This window comes from Fundulus heteroclitus, chromosome 20 (genome assembly GCF_011125445.2).
Source record: "Fundulus heteroclitus isolate FHET01 chromosome 20, MU-UCD_Fhet_4.1, whole genome shotgun sequence".
NCBI lineage: Eukaryota > Metazoa > Chordata > Actinopteri > Cyprinodontiformes > Fundulidae > Fundulus > Fundulus heteroclitus.
In genome coordinates, this window is record NC_046380.1 from 4,419,042 (window position 1) to 4,439,760 (window position 20,719).

General features: G+C 38.2%; 1 protein-coding gene across 10 annotated transcripts in view; it reads right to left on the reverse strand.

The window, feature by feature from the left end:
- slmapa (sarcolemma associated protein a) overlaps positions 1-20,719 on the reverse strand; it is an 82,844-nt gene that overhangs the window by 43,535 nt on the left and 18,590 nt on the right. For 8 of the 10 annotated variants that reach the window (XM_036151592.1, XM_036151590.1, XM_036151589.1 and 5 more), the window contains exons 2-4: positions 15,528-15,675; positions 13,068-13,140; positions 1,861-1,897 (exon numbers count right to left, since the gene is read on the reverse strand). In XM_036151592.1, coding sequence (XP_036007485.1) covers positions 1,861-1,897; positions 13,068-13,140; positions 15,528-15,675 — 258 coding nt within the window. Of the gene's footprint in view, positions 1-1,860; positions 1,898-8,714; positions 8,857-13,067; positions 13,141-15,527; positions 15,676-18,736; positions 18,809-20,719 lie in introns of those variants that run through there. The other 2 variants (XM_036151593.1, XM_036151594.1) reach the window with 2 other exon arrangements.

Consider the following 20,719-nt stretch of genomic DNA (forward strand, 5'->3'; position numbering starts at 1 on the left):
CAACTTTTTTCTGCCACATACAATATGGCGGTGACGTTGACGTGCGAATCTGCGCCCTATGACGCGTCTACGTATATATGTCTGTGGTTTTAACCCCTACTGCGCATTTGTGGTACGTACTTCCGTTAACATTGTAAATAAACACGAAAGCCTTTATTTACTGACAAACTGAGCAAAAACAAAGCATAAAACACAAAAATAACAAATAATACGCCAGCAGGACGTGACAATCTTTCATAAAAACTTTGTTTGCAACCAGAGTGAGCTGCTGACGTATAAATAAATAAAAAGTCAAATAACCTGGCTATGCACCTTTAAAAAAAAGAGCTGGTACCAAGTCCCTGAATTGAGTAGACAGCCTATTACTGGGAAATGGGTTTACATCTGTCTTAAACTACCTAAAAATTGGCGGTTTATATTCCGTTTAGGTTTTGGTTTTCTGGCACTGAAGACACAGCAAACCCATGAAAGGCCATCTCATCTTGCTGATAGGGAAATATCTGAGTTTTGCAGACAAGCAGTTGGTTGTCCATGAGAGCTTGAAGCAGCAGCCTGAAAAACCCGCTGCATTACCAGGCCAGCTTATGCATTTAGCCGCTTCACTTTCCTTACGGCTACTCATGTGACAAACTGAAGTAGAGGAAAACTACAGAAGTGCTGTCATTTTAGAGGAGAAAAACCGTCAGTTCCAACTTTGAGCCATTTAGCGTCCTTTTTTCCCCTCACAGGCCTCACGTCAAATACGATTTTCAGCCGGCTAAAAGAGACATTTTAAAAGAATTGTTGCATCTTGCTTGATATTGTCTGATGCTCACATTAATAAACTTTAATCTCTATTTTTCTTAAACAAGACTTTCTTTTAGCCGTTTAAAAAATTATAAAGAAAAAGTGCTGAAGTTATTCTTAGATTATTTGGATCTAATTTAGATAAGTGGACTTTTAAAACACCTTTAGGGGAAACAGCTGCTTTAAGTTTATAAAAAGTGAACTGGATCTCCATGAATTTCTTATCTTCGGTGCCTAATTTAAATTTATTTTAGTGGATTATTAAGTTTATCTTTAGTTCCCTGCATGCCTTTATGCGAGGATGTGTTGCTGCTCATAATGACCAGGACTACCTGGCATTATAAAATGGTAAATAAAATATAGTTAAACCATTTCTTCTTACCTTGTTACTTATAGTTTTTGCTACAATTTGGTGGGTCTGAATTTAAAAATATTGTGATTTTTTTTAAAGCGATATAAAATGAGACTATCGTTTACAGTGAGATGGTCTAACTTACATTATAATTATACCTTAATGTATTCCAGCAGGTTATTTTGGAGCTTTTTCTAACATTTATCTAAAGCTCTTTTTTAACAAATATCCCTGTGAGAGATTTGGGATAAAGCTTTGATTCAGAGATGATTTTTTTTAAATAATTACCTTATGAAAAGAAAAACATATCAAGATAAATACCTTATATCGGGATTCAGCCTTAAAATATCGACGTATTATTTTTGGTCTACGATCTGCCCGTTGACGCATTAATTTGATCGCTATAATTAATTATTCAGAGATAGAATTGTTATCTTTGTAAAGAACAATTAAACTACATGAATAAATAAATAAATCAACCAAAGGTTCTATTATAACGAGTGAGGAGAAAAGATGAGGACTCCTAAGGAACGCTTTCTGCAGTCCTAAAGGAAATATTTCCAGCCTTTTAGAGGGCACGTACCCCAGATGCATTACTTCAACCCAAACACATGTTTAGCCGCCTTGTTGTCGTCCAGACATAAATTAAAACATGAGGCAGAAACCTTACAGAACACACGGGTCAGGACAACAACACAAACGACACAGATTTCTGGTCTTACCTTGTCTATAGGTAGTGGTAATGGAGCCTGGATGACGCTGAAAAAGAGAGATCAAGGTTTAAAACCGTGGAAACACAGAGTAGCCAGATTATAACAAGGCTAAAGCTAGTTTGTAAAACGGTGAATACGTTGTTCTGGGCCCGTTTTAGGAAAAAAATGGCCGGTCCACCCGGAGTAGAAAAGCTGCTGCTCTGAGTAGTTCTTCCTCCCTCTGTCATACTCGGGTTTTCGGTTTCAGAACAGGTGATATCAGCCAGGTAACTAAACTCAGTGTCCAAACCAACATGACTTCAACGCGAGCACGAAAAAAGCCCTGATCAATGGAACGCAGATAATGTGCTTCACCATGGCAACGACAGGAAATAAGCCTTAAAGTGCGCATTTCCCGCGAGTGGAATTAGACATTTTTAATGAAGGCATGTGGAGAATATTTAATCATATGAAATAATGCTGTTGCTGCTGAAAAAGCAAGTTGGCTTGATATGAGAGTTATTTGATGGAGAATTAAAGCCGTTTTCTCACACTTCACTAATTCAACACAAAAGGGGGAAGTGGGGATTGATTACAAAAAGCATTGAAAGAACATGTCAGCCAATCATGATGCAGTTTATTCAGGTATGGTTAAGTTCTGAATTTTTTTTAATGTTTAAACATACTCAACTAAATCATTAATTGGCTATATTCAACATATGCAATTAATATTGGGATGGTGTGAGTTATTGAAATAACTTGATATGTTCATCTTTTTTGCGTGGAAAAATCCCCAGGATGGGAATATTGGTATAATAATATATATTATAGCAACTCTAGATGAAATAGAGAATTTTAAAACGTTTCAGCCAATTATTGATTTGGCTCACTATTTGGCAAGAAAAAAGTCAGTTTTGTCTCTTTTTTATCTCTTTATCGCCCTTGATTAATGTATAATAAACACCAAATGATTTATAAAGTGTTTACAGATTAATTTATAGGATGTCTACAAACCGTTAATAAGCCTCTATAATAGGGAGCCTTATTGTAAAGTGGTACCCTAACAACAAGGATATGAGACATAGCAGAAACGTGGTAAGTTTGGTTTAAAGAGGATTATAAATAAATAAACAAATAAAGAGTCTGAGTTCAGGAATGAAGGCTGACTGAACTCTGAACAAAATATAACACGACTCTGTTAATGTGTAACTAACAAAGATCGAGAGAGGTGCGAACCACAGCAGTAACTAAACATTTTACTCACTTCATTCAACAGGTTAACAGAGAGAAGAAAATATTTCAGAAATTTTAAACTAAAGCAAACTGCTTTCTATATCCTAAGCAGTCATTTAAACCTCTAAAATATTTTCATTTAATCTATAAAAAAAAAACAACAACACACATATAGCTAAATATTCACATTACATTAGTCTGAAACGCTACGAGCTAAACTATGAGCCGTCAGTTTCAACGTAGGAAATGAAGCAATGTCCCAAACTGTTACGCAATAAGAGACGATAACCAGAGACTAAGCAGCTCTTTGAGACCTCCGAGGAGTTTTCTCAGACGTCAAAATGACACATCACCACCCAGGCCTGTTTTATAACATAAAAGATGGAAACCCAGCTGAAATACCGGGCTCAAAGTACTGTTTAAAGGCAATATACGGCTGCTTATAATCTTTCAGTGCCATTCATTCACAATCTTTGATATGTTAGGCTGAGCAGACGAGCTTTCTGTGACCCAGACCCTAAAGCCGCTTTATAATTACCGATATTTCTATCAATGTTCAAAATGTATATCAAAAATGTATTATTTTTATATTGAGATAGCCTATCCAAAAAATTTGATAAAATAGCAGAACTGAAGCATTTCTAAAATAAGCAGAAAAGGTGACAGAATGCAGAGTTAGAAATCTTTAGAATTTTTTTTAAAAAGTTATCAGTTTGTAGTGTTTTGCTACTTTAGTTGGGAGTTCTCTGTTGAGACTGGGGGAAAAAAAACAAACAACCCAATCCATAATCCAGAATAAAACAGATTCTGCCTCCAATCCCAGGCCACAACGTCCTGATAAATGCAGACGCTGTTAGCAACAATTTTCCACGCTGATTTTCATCATTCCAGCAAGACTCCATCACTGGATCTGCTTCATTAAAGGTGTAGCCTCTCAATCTTAACACTTCTTATGCCCTATTCTCACAGGATTAGCTGTAGCAAGGGATCACGTGTGATTTGTAATGATTATGAAGATTGTCTTTGTTTCTTATCCCATGCAAATGCGCCTAGTCAGTAATTTGTAAAATAAAAATGACCTACTATATTTTGCTGAACTCTGAGATCCTGTGACAATAATTACCCATTATAATGGCCGTGATCCAATACGTGAATAGGTAGTTTTATTTTTGTTCCCAGTGTGCGTTTTTATTTGCGTTTAGTCAAAAATGGAGACATTCATGCATTGGAGTGTTTAGAAACAGCGCGAGGTCTGGCTCATGTTGTACAGTGCGATAGACAGGAGGAGGGGTTCTGTCAGAGGGGAAAAAGACGAGCCCAAATAAGCGACTGTACATTAAAAACACTAGTCACAAAAAACGCAAAATCTACCGGCGACTTTAGAAGAAAAAGAGCCCAGAGACGCTTATAACAGGGTGCTTGCTCTTTTTCCAAATTAAAATCAGACTTTTTTAAAACTGATATTTTTTTCCCCCAAGACCTTAACTTTATGTACTTGTATACTTGTGTGCCTACTGCCTACTTCATTGGTTGAGATTGTACAAACTGTTTATTAGAAATGTTAATTTTTATAGGCTAGTATTCAATGAACAAATGCATTATTCACAGTAAATTATGCTTTTACTGATGAAAACGTTTCAAAACATGAAAATCACAAGTACATGAATTTCACATCAAACAAGTGTTTGATTCCATTAGGCTAATACAGTACGTGACCAGTTAGTAAAATTATAGTTTTATAGCCTACCTTCCTATTTCTCATTTCACAATGCCTTTGAGCATACTGTAAAATTCTACCATACATTTTTTCCCATACTTTATTAAGACTTTCACACAAAATTCAAGACTTTTCAAGGTCTGGAAAACAGTGTTTCAAAATTCCATACTTATTAAGACTTTCAAGACTTGCGCAAGCACCCTGTTATAAGTCTTGGCTGCACCGCTTCATTTATACAGCCGCTCAGATGCGCAATAACCAACAGAAACGTCCTTTTTCCCGTGCAAATGCGCCACACATGAAAAGCTGATTTAAGGGGTAATTTATTTATTACATTAAAACTAAGTTTGTGCGAACTGGGCATTTTTATTCGCTCTGTTGTATGTTATAAAAATCTATTGATGTTACATACAGGAGAAAATGTTTACCCACTAAAAGCAAACCAAAGGGGAGGCGCTCCTGATCAGACGTCCACACCAGCTCAACTGGCCCCTTTCGATGCGGCGAAGCGGTGGCTCTGTGAGGCTGGCCACCCTCCAGAGGAAGCTCATTTCAGCTGCTTGTATCCAACATTATGAGCAGATTAAATACAATATAATGACCGGAATCTGTTCCTGTGTTATTCCAGCATGATAACACAATGAAAAGGGATAAAGTGAAGCTCACAGAAGGAGCGACCGGCATCATGAATTTATCAAACCCTGACTGCAGAGACCAGAGCAGCAACGCGGCCGTGTTTAATAAGGCGGCCAGGAAGCCGACGCACAACATCACCATCAAGCTCAGCAGAACCTCACAAACAGAAAGCGTGTGGCCGGCCCACAGGAATCAGTCATCCACATCGCATCTAACTCTCCGCTTTGCATGCAGTCCAGCAGACACTCATGATGCAAACGATGCTGGATTGTTGTTTTTTCTGTCTGAGCCATGAAAGCGCTCACATTTCTAAAAAGAAAAGGTTTAATAATCACATCTTACAATGTAAACTGTTGTTGCAGAGACAGTTAAACTTGTGTTGAAAGAGAAGGAACATCCTGATGCATCTGGATGGTACATTTAATTTTCGCACATAAATAAAAAACTACCGATAGTGTCTTTGATTCCAACAAATAAATTATTAGGACGCGTAATGAGCAACAAATAATTCTGTATTAGTATTATACCAGCTGTAATGGGACACTTGCTGTTGGAAAAAGTTCCACTTTTCTCCCATTATTCTGCATAATGTACTTCCAGAAGTAAAACGTGTTGCTGTTTGAGATCTTTTAGCCTACTTCATGTAGTCAGACGGGTTCTGTTTAAGTCCATTCTCGATTCTAAAGGTCTGGCAGTAATAAAGCCGGGGTATTCCTAGAAAAACTATCCCAAAAATGAAATAAGAAGGTTAATCGCAGCCTATCTGTGATCTAACAGGATGAGGGATACTAAATAGAGTGCATTTAGTGTTAACTGTGGCTGAAGTGAGCAGTTTTTGATGAACTGAATCATTTAAATGTGAGAAAAAATAAAAACCAAGGGAAACTGGAAGCGGCGAAACAGCTGATGAATGAGTTGGGTCTGTCAGCAGCAGAGCGTTGCTGGGAATACAGTCACAGCCGACAGTGTTGGCATCCATTAAGTTTTATGCAGAGTTTCTCCCATAACATTATTTAAATTACACGTTTTGTTATATAGATTTTTACTTCCTGTGTGTACTGAAATGACACAAACAAGCAGAGGGAAAAAAAAAAGCCAATTTGACAGAATTATCAGCATCTTTTCTTAAAAAAAAAAAAAAAAACGTGGGTAAATAATCTAGTTTGAAGCTGGTGAAGATTCTCAGTCGTCCAGGTCACGGTGATTCCATGGGCAGTAATATAAAGCTTGAAGCTCCACATTACTCCAGACATTTTGAATTGAAAAAGCTTTCTGGATAGGAAGTGAAACGTCTTCAAACTTCAGAAAACAAAAATCCAGTTTTGTTTTTTTAACTTTGTTGGAATGGACTTGACAACCAAAATTTTTGGAAAATACCAACAATCTCAACCCCAAATTCCACCCCGAGTGTCCGCTCCGTTCATGTGCGTCCGACGGAGCAACTACGTTATTTTAACTAATGAGAACGGTTCCACGTTCTCCGTGGAAGCACCACAGCCGGGTCAAGCACCACAGTTGCAATCGTAATAAAGAAAAAAAGAACGCTAACGACATCTGGTTTGTCAAAGTAAAACAGGGTAACGAGATTAAATGCGGCTTTTTTTCTCTGCTTTTTGTGTGTTCAAATACAACAAAACGTGTGTAAATGCACTAATTTTCAAGCAGAAACAGTTAATTTCACTTTTCAGCCATGACTGTACAGACCAGCGGTGTACAAACGTTTTGGCTATTGGGGAAAAACTGGTAAATCGAAAGCGCTTGGTGTCCAAACAAATAATAATAATATAAATAACCAAAAATACTAACCCTGCCCTACAAAATATGATAATTTTAAGAAAATATATTAAACTGCATTTAGTCTATTTTATTAAATGAATTCCAATCAGATTTTCATGCGCCAAAGTCTGCATTTCAGTAAAAGTCGCCCTATTTATACTATGAAATTAAAGCAGGTGTAAAAAGCACGCTTATTTAAAAAGACAACTGTTTTGTGTTGCACTGAACATTCAATTAAACATTCTACTGTAAGATTTTAAACTTGTCTATAATAGATTTACTCTAACTAATAATAAAAGGTTTCAATCTGCAAAAAGCCACCAGCATTGGTTGGCCAAATTTTACTTGAAATTCAATTTGAGGGCCACAAAAATCATCACAGGGGCCACGAATGGCCCCCGGGCCACACATTGAGCACCCCTGTTATAGACAGAAGTGAAAGCTGCTGCAGAAGATGGTTAAACGCTGATCCCAGAACAGAAAGAAAACAAAATAATGGAAAGAATAAATAAAAACACCAACTTACTGGACTACCGTCCATCAGTGGTGGGCGCTACGGACTTTAAGTTCTATCACAATATATTGTGGTACTATTGTGATAACGATAAAAGTGATGATGAAAGCAATCACCTGCTTCTTGTTGACTTTTTAGGCAACTTTGTGGCTGCGACTTCATGTCAATTATAGCCCCATAAATACAAATACTGTCCTTATTTAATATTTAATAATGTAACAGATTGAAACAAAATTCTAAACATGTTTATCAGGACAAGATACACAAAATAATTTGATTTTTCATCACTAAACTGAATACAGTAACGGCATTTAATAATATTTTTTAATTTATTGATGCTCTGAAAAGAAAATGGCTAAAATAATCCTGACAACACCGGCATTTTTTGGGGGTTTTCAGATATAATTAATTGGAATTTTTCATTGCCGGGATGAACCCAAATTCTTAACAGGATAAGAAAAGTTTCACGATTAAAGGCCGAGCCCTCGGTGCCGATCTCCACATATCAGCTTCAGCTGTTGAGAAACGCATGTCGCAGACATTTAGCTCTCAGGTTAGACTTTTCTTCTTGTCTAAAAAACAGGAAAAGCTGGTGGATCGACCACATGTTCAACACCCTGACAGCAAAGACGCGTGAACTGCTGCGTTTAAAGACGCGCCGTCTGGTCCAGAAACCTCAGCGTCAGCGACTCTTGACTGAAGAACCTCCTTAAAAACCGGCCCGGTCTGCTGGAGGCCGGAGACCAACCTGCTGAATGAGCCCGTCTGTGGGGAAAAAAACAAAGCAGAACCTACCGGATCCTTCAGCTAATAAAACCAAACCCAGCAAACAAACATGAAGAGACTTTGTTTTCACAAGTGAAGTGATTTACAACAGAATAATAATAATAATTCACACCACCAGGTGCTGGCTTTCTGCTCTAATAACGACCCGCCGGGTCAGGACTGCATTAAGTCTGAGAACGGGTTTAAATCTGTGGCAGCGGCGAGGGTTTCTGCGCTTTTTACCTTTTCACGGGGCGAAGTTCAAACCTTCCAGCCTCGCAGCAGTCAGGAAACAAACCTTTTGTTTCACTTCATCGTCTCACGCAAACGCTGATCCAATGATCCGTCTCCGCGGTTCCGCAGCCGGAGCGCTAAAGACGTTCAATGACACAACCTGTCTTTCTATTTATAGTCCGCTCCTCCCTGCCAGAGAAGCAGGTCTTCCTCACTCACAACTCACAGAAACTCCTCCCCTCTCTAAACGTGGTAAAAAAAAATAAATAAATCTATAATTTTTTGTGTTTTTTTAACGGTTTTGACATTCAAACGCGCTGCTGATCCCGTCTCAGAGAACAAGTCTCCTGAAAGCAAAAAACACCTGCGCTGGTCACCTGACCTCAGGTATGTGGGAGTGTTTTGAGGAAATGTGGACGGAGACAACGGACTTATAGAGGGAATCAGGAGGTCTGCTGGCAGGAACCAAGCAGAGAGAGCTGGAGGCATAAAGAGTCACAAGTTTGGCTCCTTTATTCCAGAAGAGAGAGCGAAAACAAATCAGCTGACATCTTATTTTGTTTAAACAAAACCGGCGAACCTGTTAAACAAAGTCACTTAGGAGCTTTTTCTTAGTTTAGCTCAACCCAAGCGTCTGCAGGATAGTCTTTTGGCAATAAGTGGTAACAAATGGGGGAAACTAAATGACTAAATATGGAATCACAACGGGGGGGTTTCTGCTGTCTTAACTAGTTTTCTCACTAACGTTCACAGCTGATGTTTTTAATTAGAGCTAAACCACAATAAAGACATTCATGCTCATGTGTTTCTGTCTTAAAGCTTGTTTTTGTGCACAGGGCTTGGGGCTGTGGCAATATGGGTTTAAAATAAAATCTGATTTTATTACACCAAATCCGATTGACAAGATTTTTTCCTTTTCACAAAACGAAAATAAAGAAACTGTTTTAAAAAAAAACTTGCATTTATGTGAAGCATTTCATCTGAGAGTTTGACCTGAAGTCAAAGTGCAACTAAATCAAAGCTGTGAAACATGCAGGTAAAACAAGATGGCCGCCCTGCTCATGTAAACAATGAAATTATAACTAAATGTATGCTAAAGAGCTAAGAAAAGGCTTCACTTCACTTGTGTAAATTCAAACCCACTAAAAATATAAATAAGTAAATGAGATAAGTGTCCCGTATTATAGTCCAGTTACAATATTTTGACAACATATTTTCCTAAACACAGTCAGCATTGCTGCTATTCTCTTCATGAAGGCCCAATGAGTGCATTAGCTAATTAAAATCCAGATGTAACAAATATTTAATCTTAAAAAAAAATTAAAAATTGATTAAAATCGATTTATCGTCCAGCCCTAACAAGGGTTGGCCAACAATCACTTTGCCGACCCAAGAGTCCAAATAGTCCAAAGCTTTTTCACCCCTTACAATGACTGACAGTGAAAGAGACTGTACAGGCTGCTGCAGCCCGCCGGTCATGTGACCTGTCTGTTTCAGAGTTTCCCCTTTAAAAAGGTCACATGATGTAGCAAGTTAAAATTATTAAATGTACCAGCCAGTGTAAATAACCCCGCCGTGAGCCATTACTGTCCCTCCGGGCGTCGCTCCTCTACTTTCAGCTCTCTCCGGGTCACCGATCAGCGACGCAGACTGAGCGCGCTCAGTAATATGTCGCAACCACCTGCAAAGCCGGCCAGAATATCTGCATTTTTTTTTTTTTTTAATGCACTGAATTTCATGATGATTGCAGCACTTCCTCTGCCCTGCAAGTAGCAGCAGGAGTTACTCTCCTACTCCTGGTAGGCTACAGGTTTACAGGTGCTTCGTGCAAAGCACTTCCTGTCTTCACCTCGGTATCGAGACTTCAAAGTAAAAGCGTAAATGGAACATTGCAAACGTTACAGCTGCTTCAGAGGCTTTTTGTTTGCTTTTACAGGTGCAAAGGAGAAAAGGAGCTTGAAGGTGAGCGGTTTTGCACAGGCGAAATCGCTGCTCTTCATTTTTTTTTTTTTTTTGAAGGACTCTGGCCGGCGTAGCTTTTAGCTTCCTGGCATGTTTAAAACAACGGTCGATTGTGAATTTACACGGGTTTGTGTGGAGGAAAACCTTTGTACAAACGATCCTCTGCGTACAGCGTTATTTTATAAAAACAAGTATTTACTCACAAGGTTAGTGAGTAAATACATGCATGATGGTTGGATAAAGACCAAAAGATAGAGACAGAAACAGATAAAAGATAGAAAGATGAGTAGACAGATTAAAAAGATAAATTAAAAATAATAATTACCTTTATTAAAATAAAATGAAGACATTACTTGTTTATTAGTCTGGGAGGCGATCAGTAGGATAATTAAACAAAAAAAAGTAGATTTTTAGCAGCAAATCTTTAATTATGCTGGTTTTCCTGTAATGGGTCACAGGTAAAGCTACCGTTCAGCCAGATGATGTGTTGTAATTTAATTTAATTCATCTAACGGGTTGAAGTGGAGTAATCTCTGTGTTCATCGTGCTAATTAAGGCTCTCTCTTTGCTGCAGGTTTCCTGATTCATCCGTCATCTACGGCCGGTTCTTAAAAATGTTATCTGCTCATCCGACCGCAGCGTTTGGACATTCAGTTCTAGGATTCTGGAGAAATCCAGAAACATCTCATTACATGCAAAACAACAGGTGTGGGATAATGTGAGCGAGTGCATCAGAAGGCGATATATTTTCACAACGATATCTTTAAAAATATGCAGCAGGTCTTTCTAACCCGACAGCGCAGACCTAGAAACAACTAAAGTGTGCTTGCAGAACCTATATGAATAATACTGTTGCACAAATCCCCTGACGTTATGCAATGAAGCACGATGCAACACTGCAGACGCCTTTTGCAACAGTCGCCGGAGGAAAAGTGACCCATCTATTAACGAGGGACAATCAGACAGAGGTGCCACTTTTTATTCGGTTCATACTGAGGCAGGTCAGGACGGTTGTTTTCCGGACTGAGAGCCGAACACCGGAGCAGCAGATGGCACTGCACACCACAGCGCTGCGCCCGTGGATCCACAAACGCACGCATGGCATGAACAGCAGCCAAACACAAACACAGACAGACTGGTGGAGCTGTGAGTACAGTAGGAAGCTCCATGCTGGGTCCGCGGATGCTCAGGAGCAGCACCGCTCTACTGTACAATCACACGCTTTCGCTTGTTTACCGTGAGGAAACTCCTCATTCACCACTAAATTACTGCAAAGTTCAAAATAATGGATGAAAAATTACGCAGAAATTGCTGATTGGCCACGGGGGCAGAGGGAAATATTTAAGCAACCAATTATTAGAGGCCAGCACTCATCTGTCCAGCGCTTCATGGCATTAAAATATTAAAATTAGCCCTTTAAAGCCTGATACAGGTAACGGTGAGGAACATTTTTAGAAAAGAAAACTTTTTTGGTTGCTTTATATAAAAAAAAAGGTACATAGCCACGTAATATGCTTCTAAAAAAAGACCAAAAAAATGTTTGATCATGGTAAAATAAGGTTATATACACTAAGCCTCGATCATGATAATGTTTTGATGGCCATTTTTGAGCCGAAACATAATTCGCTCTCGGCCTCTTAGCATATATAAAAAGGATGTGTCGCCATCTAGTGGCAGTATCGCAGAACTATCATAATATCCGGTTTGCTTAATTAATAAATCAGTATTAAATAATGGCGGACATAGCCTGACCCTGTGCAACGCCTCGTAGTAAAGCAGCAGCTCGGTGTGATGAAGACCAACAGTTACTAATTAAATAAAACGATCTACAGCAACTTTAAGAGCCTCATATCAGAACATTTACGTCAATCAACTCTCGGCAGGTTTAGCGTCCGCTTCAGTGAACACCAATGTTCAGACTGTAATCCCAGGGACATTCCAGGCTTTTCCCACTTGGAATCAGATTTATTTGTGTGTTTTTTCCACTGGATTTTGGACCTTTCTGTATTGTTTCACTGGGAGATGCTAATAGCCGCTAGCCGCTTCCTTGTTTTAACCCCTGCTGCACATGCGCAGTACAGACTTCTGTTAATATCGTAAATAAACACGAAAAGCTTTATTTGGTAACAAACTGACCAAAAACAAAGCATAAAACACCAAAATAACAACTAATACGCCAGCAGGACGTGATAATCTTTCATAAAAACTATGAATAAAAAAGTCAAATGACGTGGCTATGCACCTTTAAAAAAAAAAAAAAAAAAAAGTTATTTGTCTCGTAACTGATACGTTAAACCAAAAAAAAAGCATGTTTCTCATGTTTTCTGTATTTTTATATAGGGTTTGCCCCCCCATTTACAACATAAAATCCCTTTGAGGCGGGTAAAGATGGCGACTTACTCGCTTCGTCTGCGGGCCTCCATCCCATCAGGTAGGAAGAGTTTGATTGTGGACACGATGCAGCCATGGGTGACTGAGGACACAGATACACAACCTTGTTACTAACACAACGGAGGCTCCAGCAGACATGGTGGCTCATCGCTAGCTGATCGTTTTACTCTACAACAGGATGCTGAGGAAAGTTCTGACCAAAAACAACCATTTACCAAATGAAATTCATAAGCTTTGTCTGAATTATGTTCTCACGTTGTTTTTTGGATAAGTGTGACTCCAGAGAAGAGCAGCTACACATGTGAAACCTAGAGCCAATTACCTCATGAATGCAGATAAATTTATATTTATAATGAACTCTCAGACGTGAACGTAATGAAATGCATTTCTTCTTCTTGCTCCATGTGCTCATTCATGTCCGTCAGCTGCCCTGTTGCTCCTCCCAGCCCCATTAAATACCAACACCAAGTCCCCAATTTAGACTCTGTCCTTCATGGTGTTTATATCAGTTTTGTTTTCAAGCTGCTGCCTTGAATAACTGGAGATTCTTGAAAAGGAAATGTATAAAAAAGTTACATAACTTTTTCTTCTAAAGGACAAAATCTTCTGTTAATATATAGCAAATAGTAACCTGAGCAGTATAAAAGTAAACCCTCTGAACTGAATTTATTTGAAACAAAGATTGCCACGAAACGTTTCTAGTTTAATTTCACTATTAAATCTGCAGAGCACTGGTTCTTTTTTTCTCTGGCGTTCCGACAGTGTTTCACAGAGAAAAAACTATGTTTGACTGACAGTTTGATGATATAAACATCCGATAATAATGTTGCTGTCATGAACAATAAACGATATGCACCGATTGCAGCTTTCTAGCCGATCATCGATTATCAATCTTTAAAAGTCCAGACATGTTGTGCTCACTGTCAATTATTTTTATTTTCTTAATTAACTCTGACTTACTGTAGCCTCATGCCAACATTGTGTTTTGCCACTTTTTGGTCGTGTCTGAGCTGTTCTGTATTTTTTGTGTTTTGAGAAAATGTAATAAAAAAATTATTCATTTTTTTTAACCGACACTGTCGGTTGTTATAAGATCACGAGACATCTTCAATATTTCAAACTTATCTTAGAAAACATGAATCAGTTCCAGTGAAACAATAAAAGCCTCTCAAACAACTGCCTTCAAATATAAATTAAAGTTTAGAGCGTTGACATTTTCAGACCATTGCAGAGGTAGATCAGATCGGTTTCCCGTTTAAGTATCGGCTGGTAATCGTGGCCGATTGATCGGTGCATCCCTTATACTTACCAATATTATTCATAGATTATTATTTATACACTGAACTGCGAGCCTCCAGAACTGACCCAGAAGCACAAACAGCAACAACATGCACTGCAAAAACAGAACTAAAAATAAGTAAAAGTTTCTTTAAATGAGTGTAATTGTCCTTGATTTGAGCAGGTAAATGAGATGATTTGCCAATTAAATGAGATTTTTCCACTTAAAATAGGAACAATTCCTCTCCATCATCTTATTTCAAGTGCAGAATGTCTAATTATCTTATTATAGGAGCAAAGATACTCATTCCATTGACAGATAATCTTATCTACTGGCTCAAATCAAGGACGAATAGACTAACTTTAAGAATATTTTACTTGTTTTTAGATCCGTTTTTGCAGTGTGGTAATAAACTTCAGTTTGTAACATCAGGCGAGTTTTAATTATCGGGCCGATTAACCGATATGTTAAAAAAATATTACAAACATCGGCCGATACAGAGGTTAAGTCTGAAATATCGTGTCGCTCTATCCCTGTTATTCTTGTGTGTGATAGAATCTTTTATTTCAGCTAAATCTGTCACAATGTTTTATTTTTTATTGTCATTCAATATTTAGTCTATAAGGTTTAGCTGCAGCAATTTTAAATGATGAAAGCAAAAAAAAAAATTAAGTTTACATTTATGTAAATTGCATAAAACGACATTTCTTTGCGCTTATAAATCATGTTTCCTTCCTATATAAAAAGGAATCAAGAAGATTCATGAGAACCGCTGTACATTACAATATAAAACACATCTGTCTTGTTGCATTTAGTAATCCATCACTACTGCTGGAGCTTGATTTTTATCTGATTTAATTTAATTTTGGGTCCTAGGGAAATAGTTAAATGAGTAAACGCTGTTTTATAACTGTAATCAAGTATATTTGAGAGCACAGCCCTGCATAACTGAGCCCCAGTGCAGGTTGGATAAGTAATATGTAGAGCTGAAAATCTGACCTTAATATGTGCGCTTTGTTGTGAACCCAGTCAGTGTTTGGTTATGCGGCTAAATTAGCCCTAAGCCACCGCTGAGAGTCAGCCGAGTGTATTTCAGGGTGAATATTTGGGCCGCTGTGTTCGCAGAAACAAAACGAGCGACTTTCCCAGAGAGCCTGAGCTGGATCGATGCGGCACATCGGCGCACAAACCTTTGCGCGTGTTCTCGGTGACGTCGACCCCGAACTGAATGATGTCGCCGGACAGAACCTCGCAGGGCGGACTCTCCTCCGAGCCGCGGCTCAGCCTCTGGCTGTTGATGAACGTCCCGTTGCTGCTTTTAGTGTCCTGAAGGTAGAACTGAAAAACACACAAAACGCAGCAGGTTGGACAGGTCTCAGCACACAACGCAGGAGCAGATTAAATCCAGTCTGAACCCTAAAATAATCAAACTTCCTGGTCGTTAACGACTGTTCGGGTGGTGGGGTAATCAGATGAATGTTTACAGATCATTTCAACTGCGAAGAGTTGAGTTTACAGACTGGAAAGTTACCACAGCAGTGGGAACTACGGGCGTCTGAAGCACTGAGCTATATAATACACTGAAGTGCTGATTTTGCCGAAAAACTGAAGTCACTGGCCGCCATCTTGCTACTCCCTACTCTCCCAGAATCCCACAGGATTTGGTTGCAACAACAAGCAGTTTTCTGACTGTGTGAAAACGTTTCACAGGTAATTCTACAGTCAGTGGATGTACTAACACTATCAACTACTAGGAAATTAGGTGCTGAAATATTTTACATGTTATTCATTTAAAATATTTATATATGTATATAATATATAAGTATGTGTATATGTATATATATGTATACACATATGTAAATATATGTTTTTGTATATTGTTATTTATATATTTATAAATGTTAAACATATATATTTAAATGAATAAAATGCAAAATATTTCAGCACATGACTTTCTCAGTACTTGATGTTTTTAGAACATAACATAAAACTATATGGCATTTGACATTTTAAAAGTCTTAAGCCCCCCCTGAACATGAGAAAATCCTCGTTATTCGATGCTGTAGCGCATATTCCCTAGTTACTGGGGGAAATAGGGAGTACCAATATGGCGGCTGGTGGCTTCAAAGCGACTTGTTCTAACAGACGGTGATTAGCACTCCAGTTTATAATATAGCTCAGTGGTCTGAAGCTGGAGAAAAGTAGAGGAGGGGTTAGGAGTCCTAACTTTGACAAGATTTCCATGAGGTGAAGGAATACGAGACGTTAGCTATGTTTACGTGGACAAAAGTAAACTGAATAAAGGGAAGATCAGAATAAAACAAGCCGATCAGAATAGTGTGAGCAGATTAAGATCAATGGAAATTAAATTGTAATCTGAATGGGAGGGGTGGTTTTATGCCGACTGATAATACGCTGGTCAGGATCAAGTTATTCTGAATGTGGCAAACTGACGTAAACGTGACGTATTTCTGCGTTGGTGAGTGGCGGAAATACGTCGGGAAGCAAAACTGTCGGGTCTCCTGATACGACCTGTTTGGAAAAATAAAAGAGCTAAAAATTGTATCTTAATCAGTAACGTTTCAACCGTAATTAAAACCTGGTTCAAGTCCAGCTTGTGCGCTCAGAGGACAAATTAACTCATAATACGGCTTTGTTTACCATTTTTAGTTGTTTAGCAAAGTAATAAGTTCTTCTTCTGTGGTTTTTTTAAGGGGGATTTGATAACTGCGCATGCCAAGAGTGGTTCTATTCTGAATAAAGCCGGGTGCATAAAAACGCACACTGATGGGATTAATTGATTGTGTGCCCATATAAACGGTACAATCCAATTTTTTTTTTCAAATACGTTTTAATTCCATCATGAAATTTTGTGCATGTAAACATAACTAGTCAAAATTCATCAAACTGGTCAAATATTTCACTGGTAAGCAGATTTTGAATGCGTGACCCAGAGGTTTGTTAAATAATCATCCATCCATTGACAGCAGATCCAAGGGGGAAACCCGGACATCTCTCCCCACAGCATTGTTGTATAACTTAAATTTTTTTTTATTAAACTTACTTTACAGCTTGGAGACGTACAAAGTTTCTCTTAAAAAAAAAAAAAAAAAAAAAAAAAAAAAAACAACAACACACGATCCACATCTCCAGGAGTTGTCACCATATGCAGATTTAGCAGAATTTTTCCCTTCAGAGCTGACAAACTTCATTTTCTTGAGAACATTTAGGCTTTTATTATCGTTTACTGTGAATTCATGAAGCTTTTTGAGGAGTTTCAGAGTCCAGAAATGCACGATATAACAGAGAGAGAAGCAAGCAGCACTATAACCACGGAGCGGGACTCACTGGCGTCATTCAGACGATTCAGGGAACACGCAGAGACGTCAAAAAATAAGAAATGAATGAATGAAAAGAAGAGCATAACAGTAGGGCTGGGCGATATGGATTAAAAAATAAATCTCCGATTTTATCATACCAAATCTGATTAATCAATTTTTTTCCTCTTTTTTGTTTCATAAAAAGAAAAAAAGAAATTATTTTAGAACCTTGCTTTTATGTCAAGCATTTCATCAGGGAGTTGACCTGAATTCAAAGTGCAACTAAAAACAAGCTGTGAAACAAGATGGCAGCCGTGCCATTATAAACAATGAAAATATAACAAAACATTTGCTGCTAGTGGTATTACACATTGAGCTAAGAACAGGCTTCACTGCACTTGTGAACTTCAAACTAAGTTAAAAAAAAAAAAGTAAATAAGTAAATGAAGTACCTCGTATTATGGTTAAAAAAAAAAGTTTCCACTTAACAATATTTTGACAATAATTTTGCCTAAACATATATTCAGCATTACATGCTGTTCTCTTCATGGAAACCCACTGAGTGTATTGGCAAAATAAAATCCAGATTTTCCAAAAATGAAATCTTAAAGAATTGTAAATTCAAATTAATCGATTAAATAGATTTATTGCCCTGCCCTAAAAGTTTCTCTAAAAAAACAAAAAACAAAAACAGACGTTCCACATCTCCAGGAGTTGTCACCAACTGCAGATTTAGCTTAATTTTTCCATTCAGAGCTGACAAACTTAATTTTCTTGAAAACATTTAGGCTTTTATTATCGTTTACTGTGAATTCATGAAGCTTTTTGTGGAGTTTTAGTCCAGAAATGCACAATATAACAGAGAGAGAAGCAAGCAGCACTATAACCACGGAGCGGCACTCACTGGCGTAATTCAGACGATTCAGGGAACACGCAGAGACGTCAGAAAATAAGAAATGAATGAATGAAAACAGGAGCACACGTCAGAACATAACAGGAAATAAATAAAATAGATAAAAACGGGTGATCTCTGGTTCACCAGCAAACATGCAACATCTAACAGGAACATTATGACACACAGAGAAAGCAGCGATCTGAGGCCCGTCTATCCGTCTGACGCTCCACGAGTTTCATTCATCCGCTTCATCGGCTCTTTGGTCCTGACGGAAAAAAAACCAGCGCAGCGTCCTGCTGACGAGAAACACTCACAGACGAAACACGGGACAGAGCGAAGGAGGGACGACAGGAAAAAAAACGACAGGCGGCGCAGAGAGCAGGACGCCGCGGAGCGCTGATTCACGGCGCCGCTGACGGCCACGAGAGGCGACCCGCTCGCGTGTTGTGATGCTATCCCCCGCACGGCTACCTCCAGTCCCCATGGTAACGCAGAGACGTGGGGGGGGGGGGGACCAGACCGTGGAGCGTTTCACCCAGCAACAACAACACGCCGCAGCAGTAGCTCATAACTCACACGGGGCTCCTTCACGCACGTTTCTACGTTTGTTTCACATACGGCGGCGCTCTGGTCCCGTCCCAGCAGGCGCTGCTCGTCCCCGATGCGTCGCTACCCATCAGCCCTCTGGATGTTTCACTGCACCGTGGTCAGGAAACGGCGCCAGCACTGCAAAAGGCAGCTAAAAGTAAGTCAAATGTTGTTGAAATTGGTGCATTTTTCCTCGATTTGAGCAGGTAAATAAGATTGTTTGCCAGTAAAATGAGATTTTTGCACTTAAAATAAGAACAAGTTCATTTCCATCATCTTATTTCAAGTGCAGGATGTCTAATTATCGTATTTTAGGGGTAGAAATTCTCATTCCATTGGCAAATAGTCTTATTTAGCTGCTCAAATCAAGGGAAAATACGTTTATTTCAAGAAGATTTTACTTATTTAGTTCCCTTTTTGCAGTGAGAGTGTGTCCTGTCCTGTTAAACCGACCCGTCTTCTTCCACACGAGCAGAAAAAGCTAATTAAAACAAAGATAAAAAAAAACGTTTAAATAACGCAACACGACAGCTGCTGTGTAACTCGCTCTCAGTTCGACCTTAAACTCCTGTAAAGGAAGAACTTCTTGAACCAGCTGTGGCGTTCTGGAGAAAAGCATTTCACACTGGGGCTGGACGATAAAACTTATAATCACGATATGTTCCTTAATTAAGCAGGTAAATAAGATTGTTTGCCAATGAAATGAGATTTTTGCACTTAAAATAAGACCAGTTCATCTCCATCATTTTATTTTAAGTTCATTATATCTAATTATCTAATCTTAGGGGTAGAAAAATACTCATTCCATTGGCAAATAGTCTTATTTTGCTGCTCAAATCGAGGAAAAATACATTTATTTCAAGAAGATTTTACTTAATTAGTTCCCTTTTAGCAGTGAGAATGTGCACTGCAAAAACAGACCTAAAAATAAGTAAAATTTTCTTGAAATTAGTGTCTTTGTCCTTGATTTGAGCAGATAAATAAGATTATCTGCCAATGGAAAGAGTAATTTTACCCCAAAAATAAGATAATTAGACATACTACACTTGAAATAAGTTGATGGAGATGACTTCTTCCTATTTTAAGTGCAAAAATCTTATTCCATTGGGAGATTATCTTATTTACCTGCTCAAATAAAGGACAAACACTAATTTCAAGAAAATTTTAACTTATTTTAGTTCTGCTTTTGCAGTGTGTCGTCTGGGGCTGGACGATAAAACTTATAATCACAATATATTCCTTAATTTCGGTGGATAAAATATTATTACAATATGGATATAAGCCAAGTAAAAGCCTCAGAAAGACTACCAAGAAATGGCCACAACAGATGCTGGTACAAGCTTATGATAATTATTTTGGCTACGTTTATAAAACTCCCGCAATATAACATTGTAGAAATATTTGCTTTAAAAAATAAAACACATAAAACTACAAAAAAACAGAACGTCAGTCAGTGACAAATGCTGTAATCATAGACTAATGTATATTAAAATAGAAATGTTATATCACCTTTATTGAAAAAAGTCATATTGAGAGCTCTCTCTATTTAAAGGTGCATAGCCACATTATTTAACTTTTT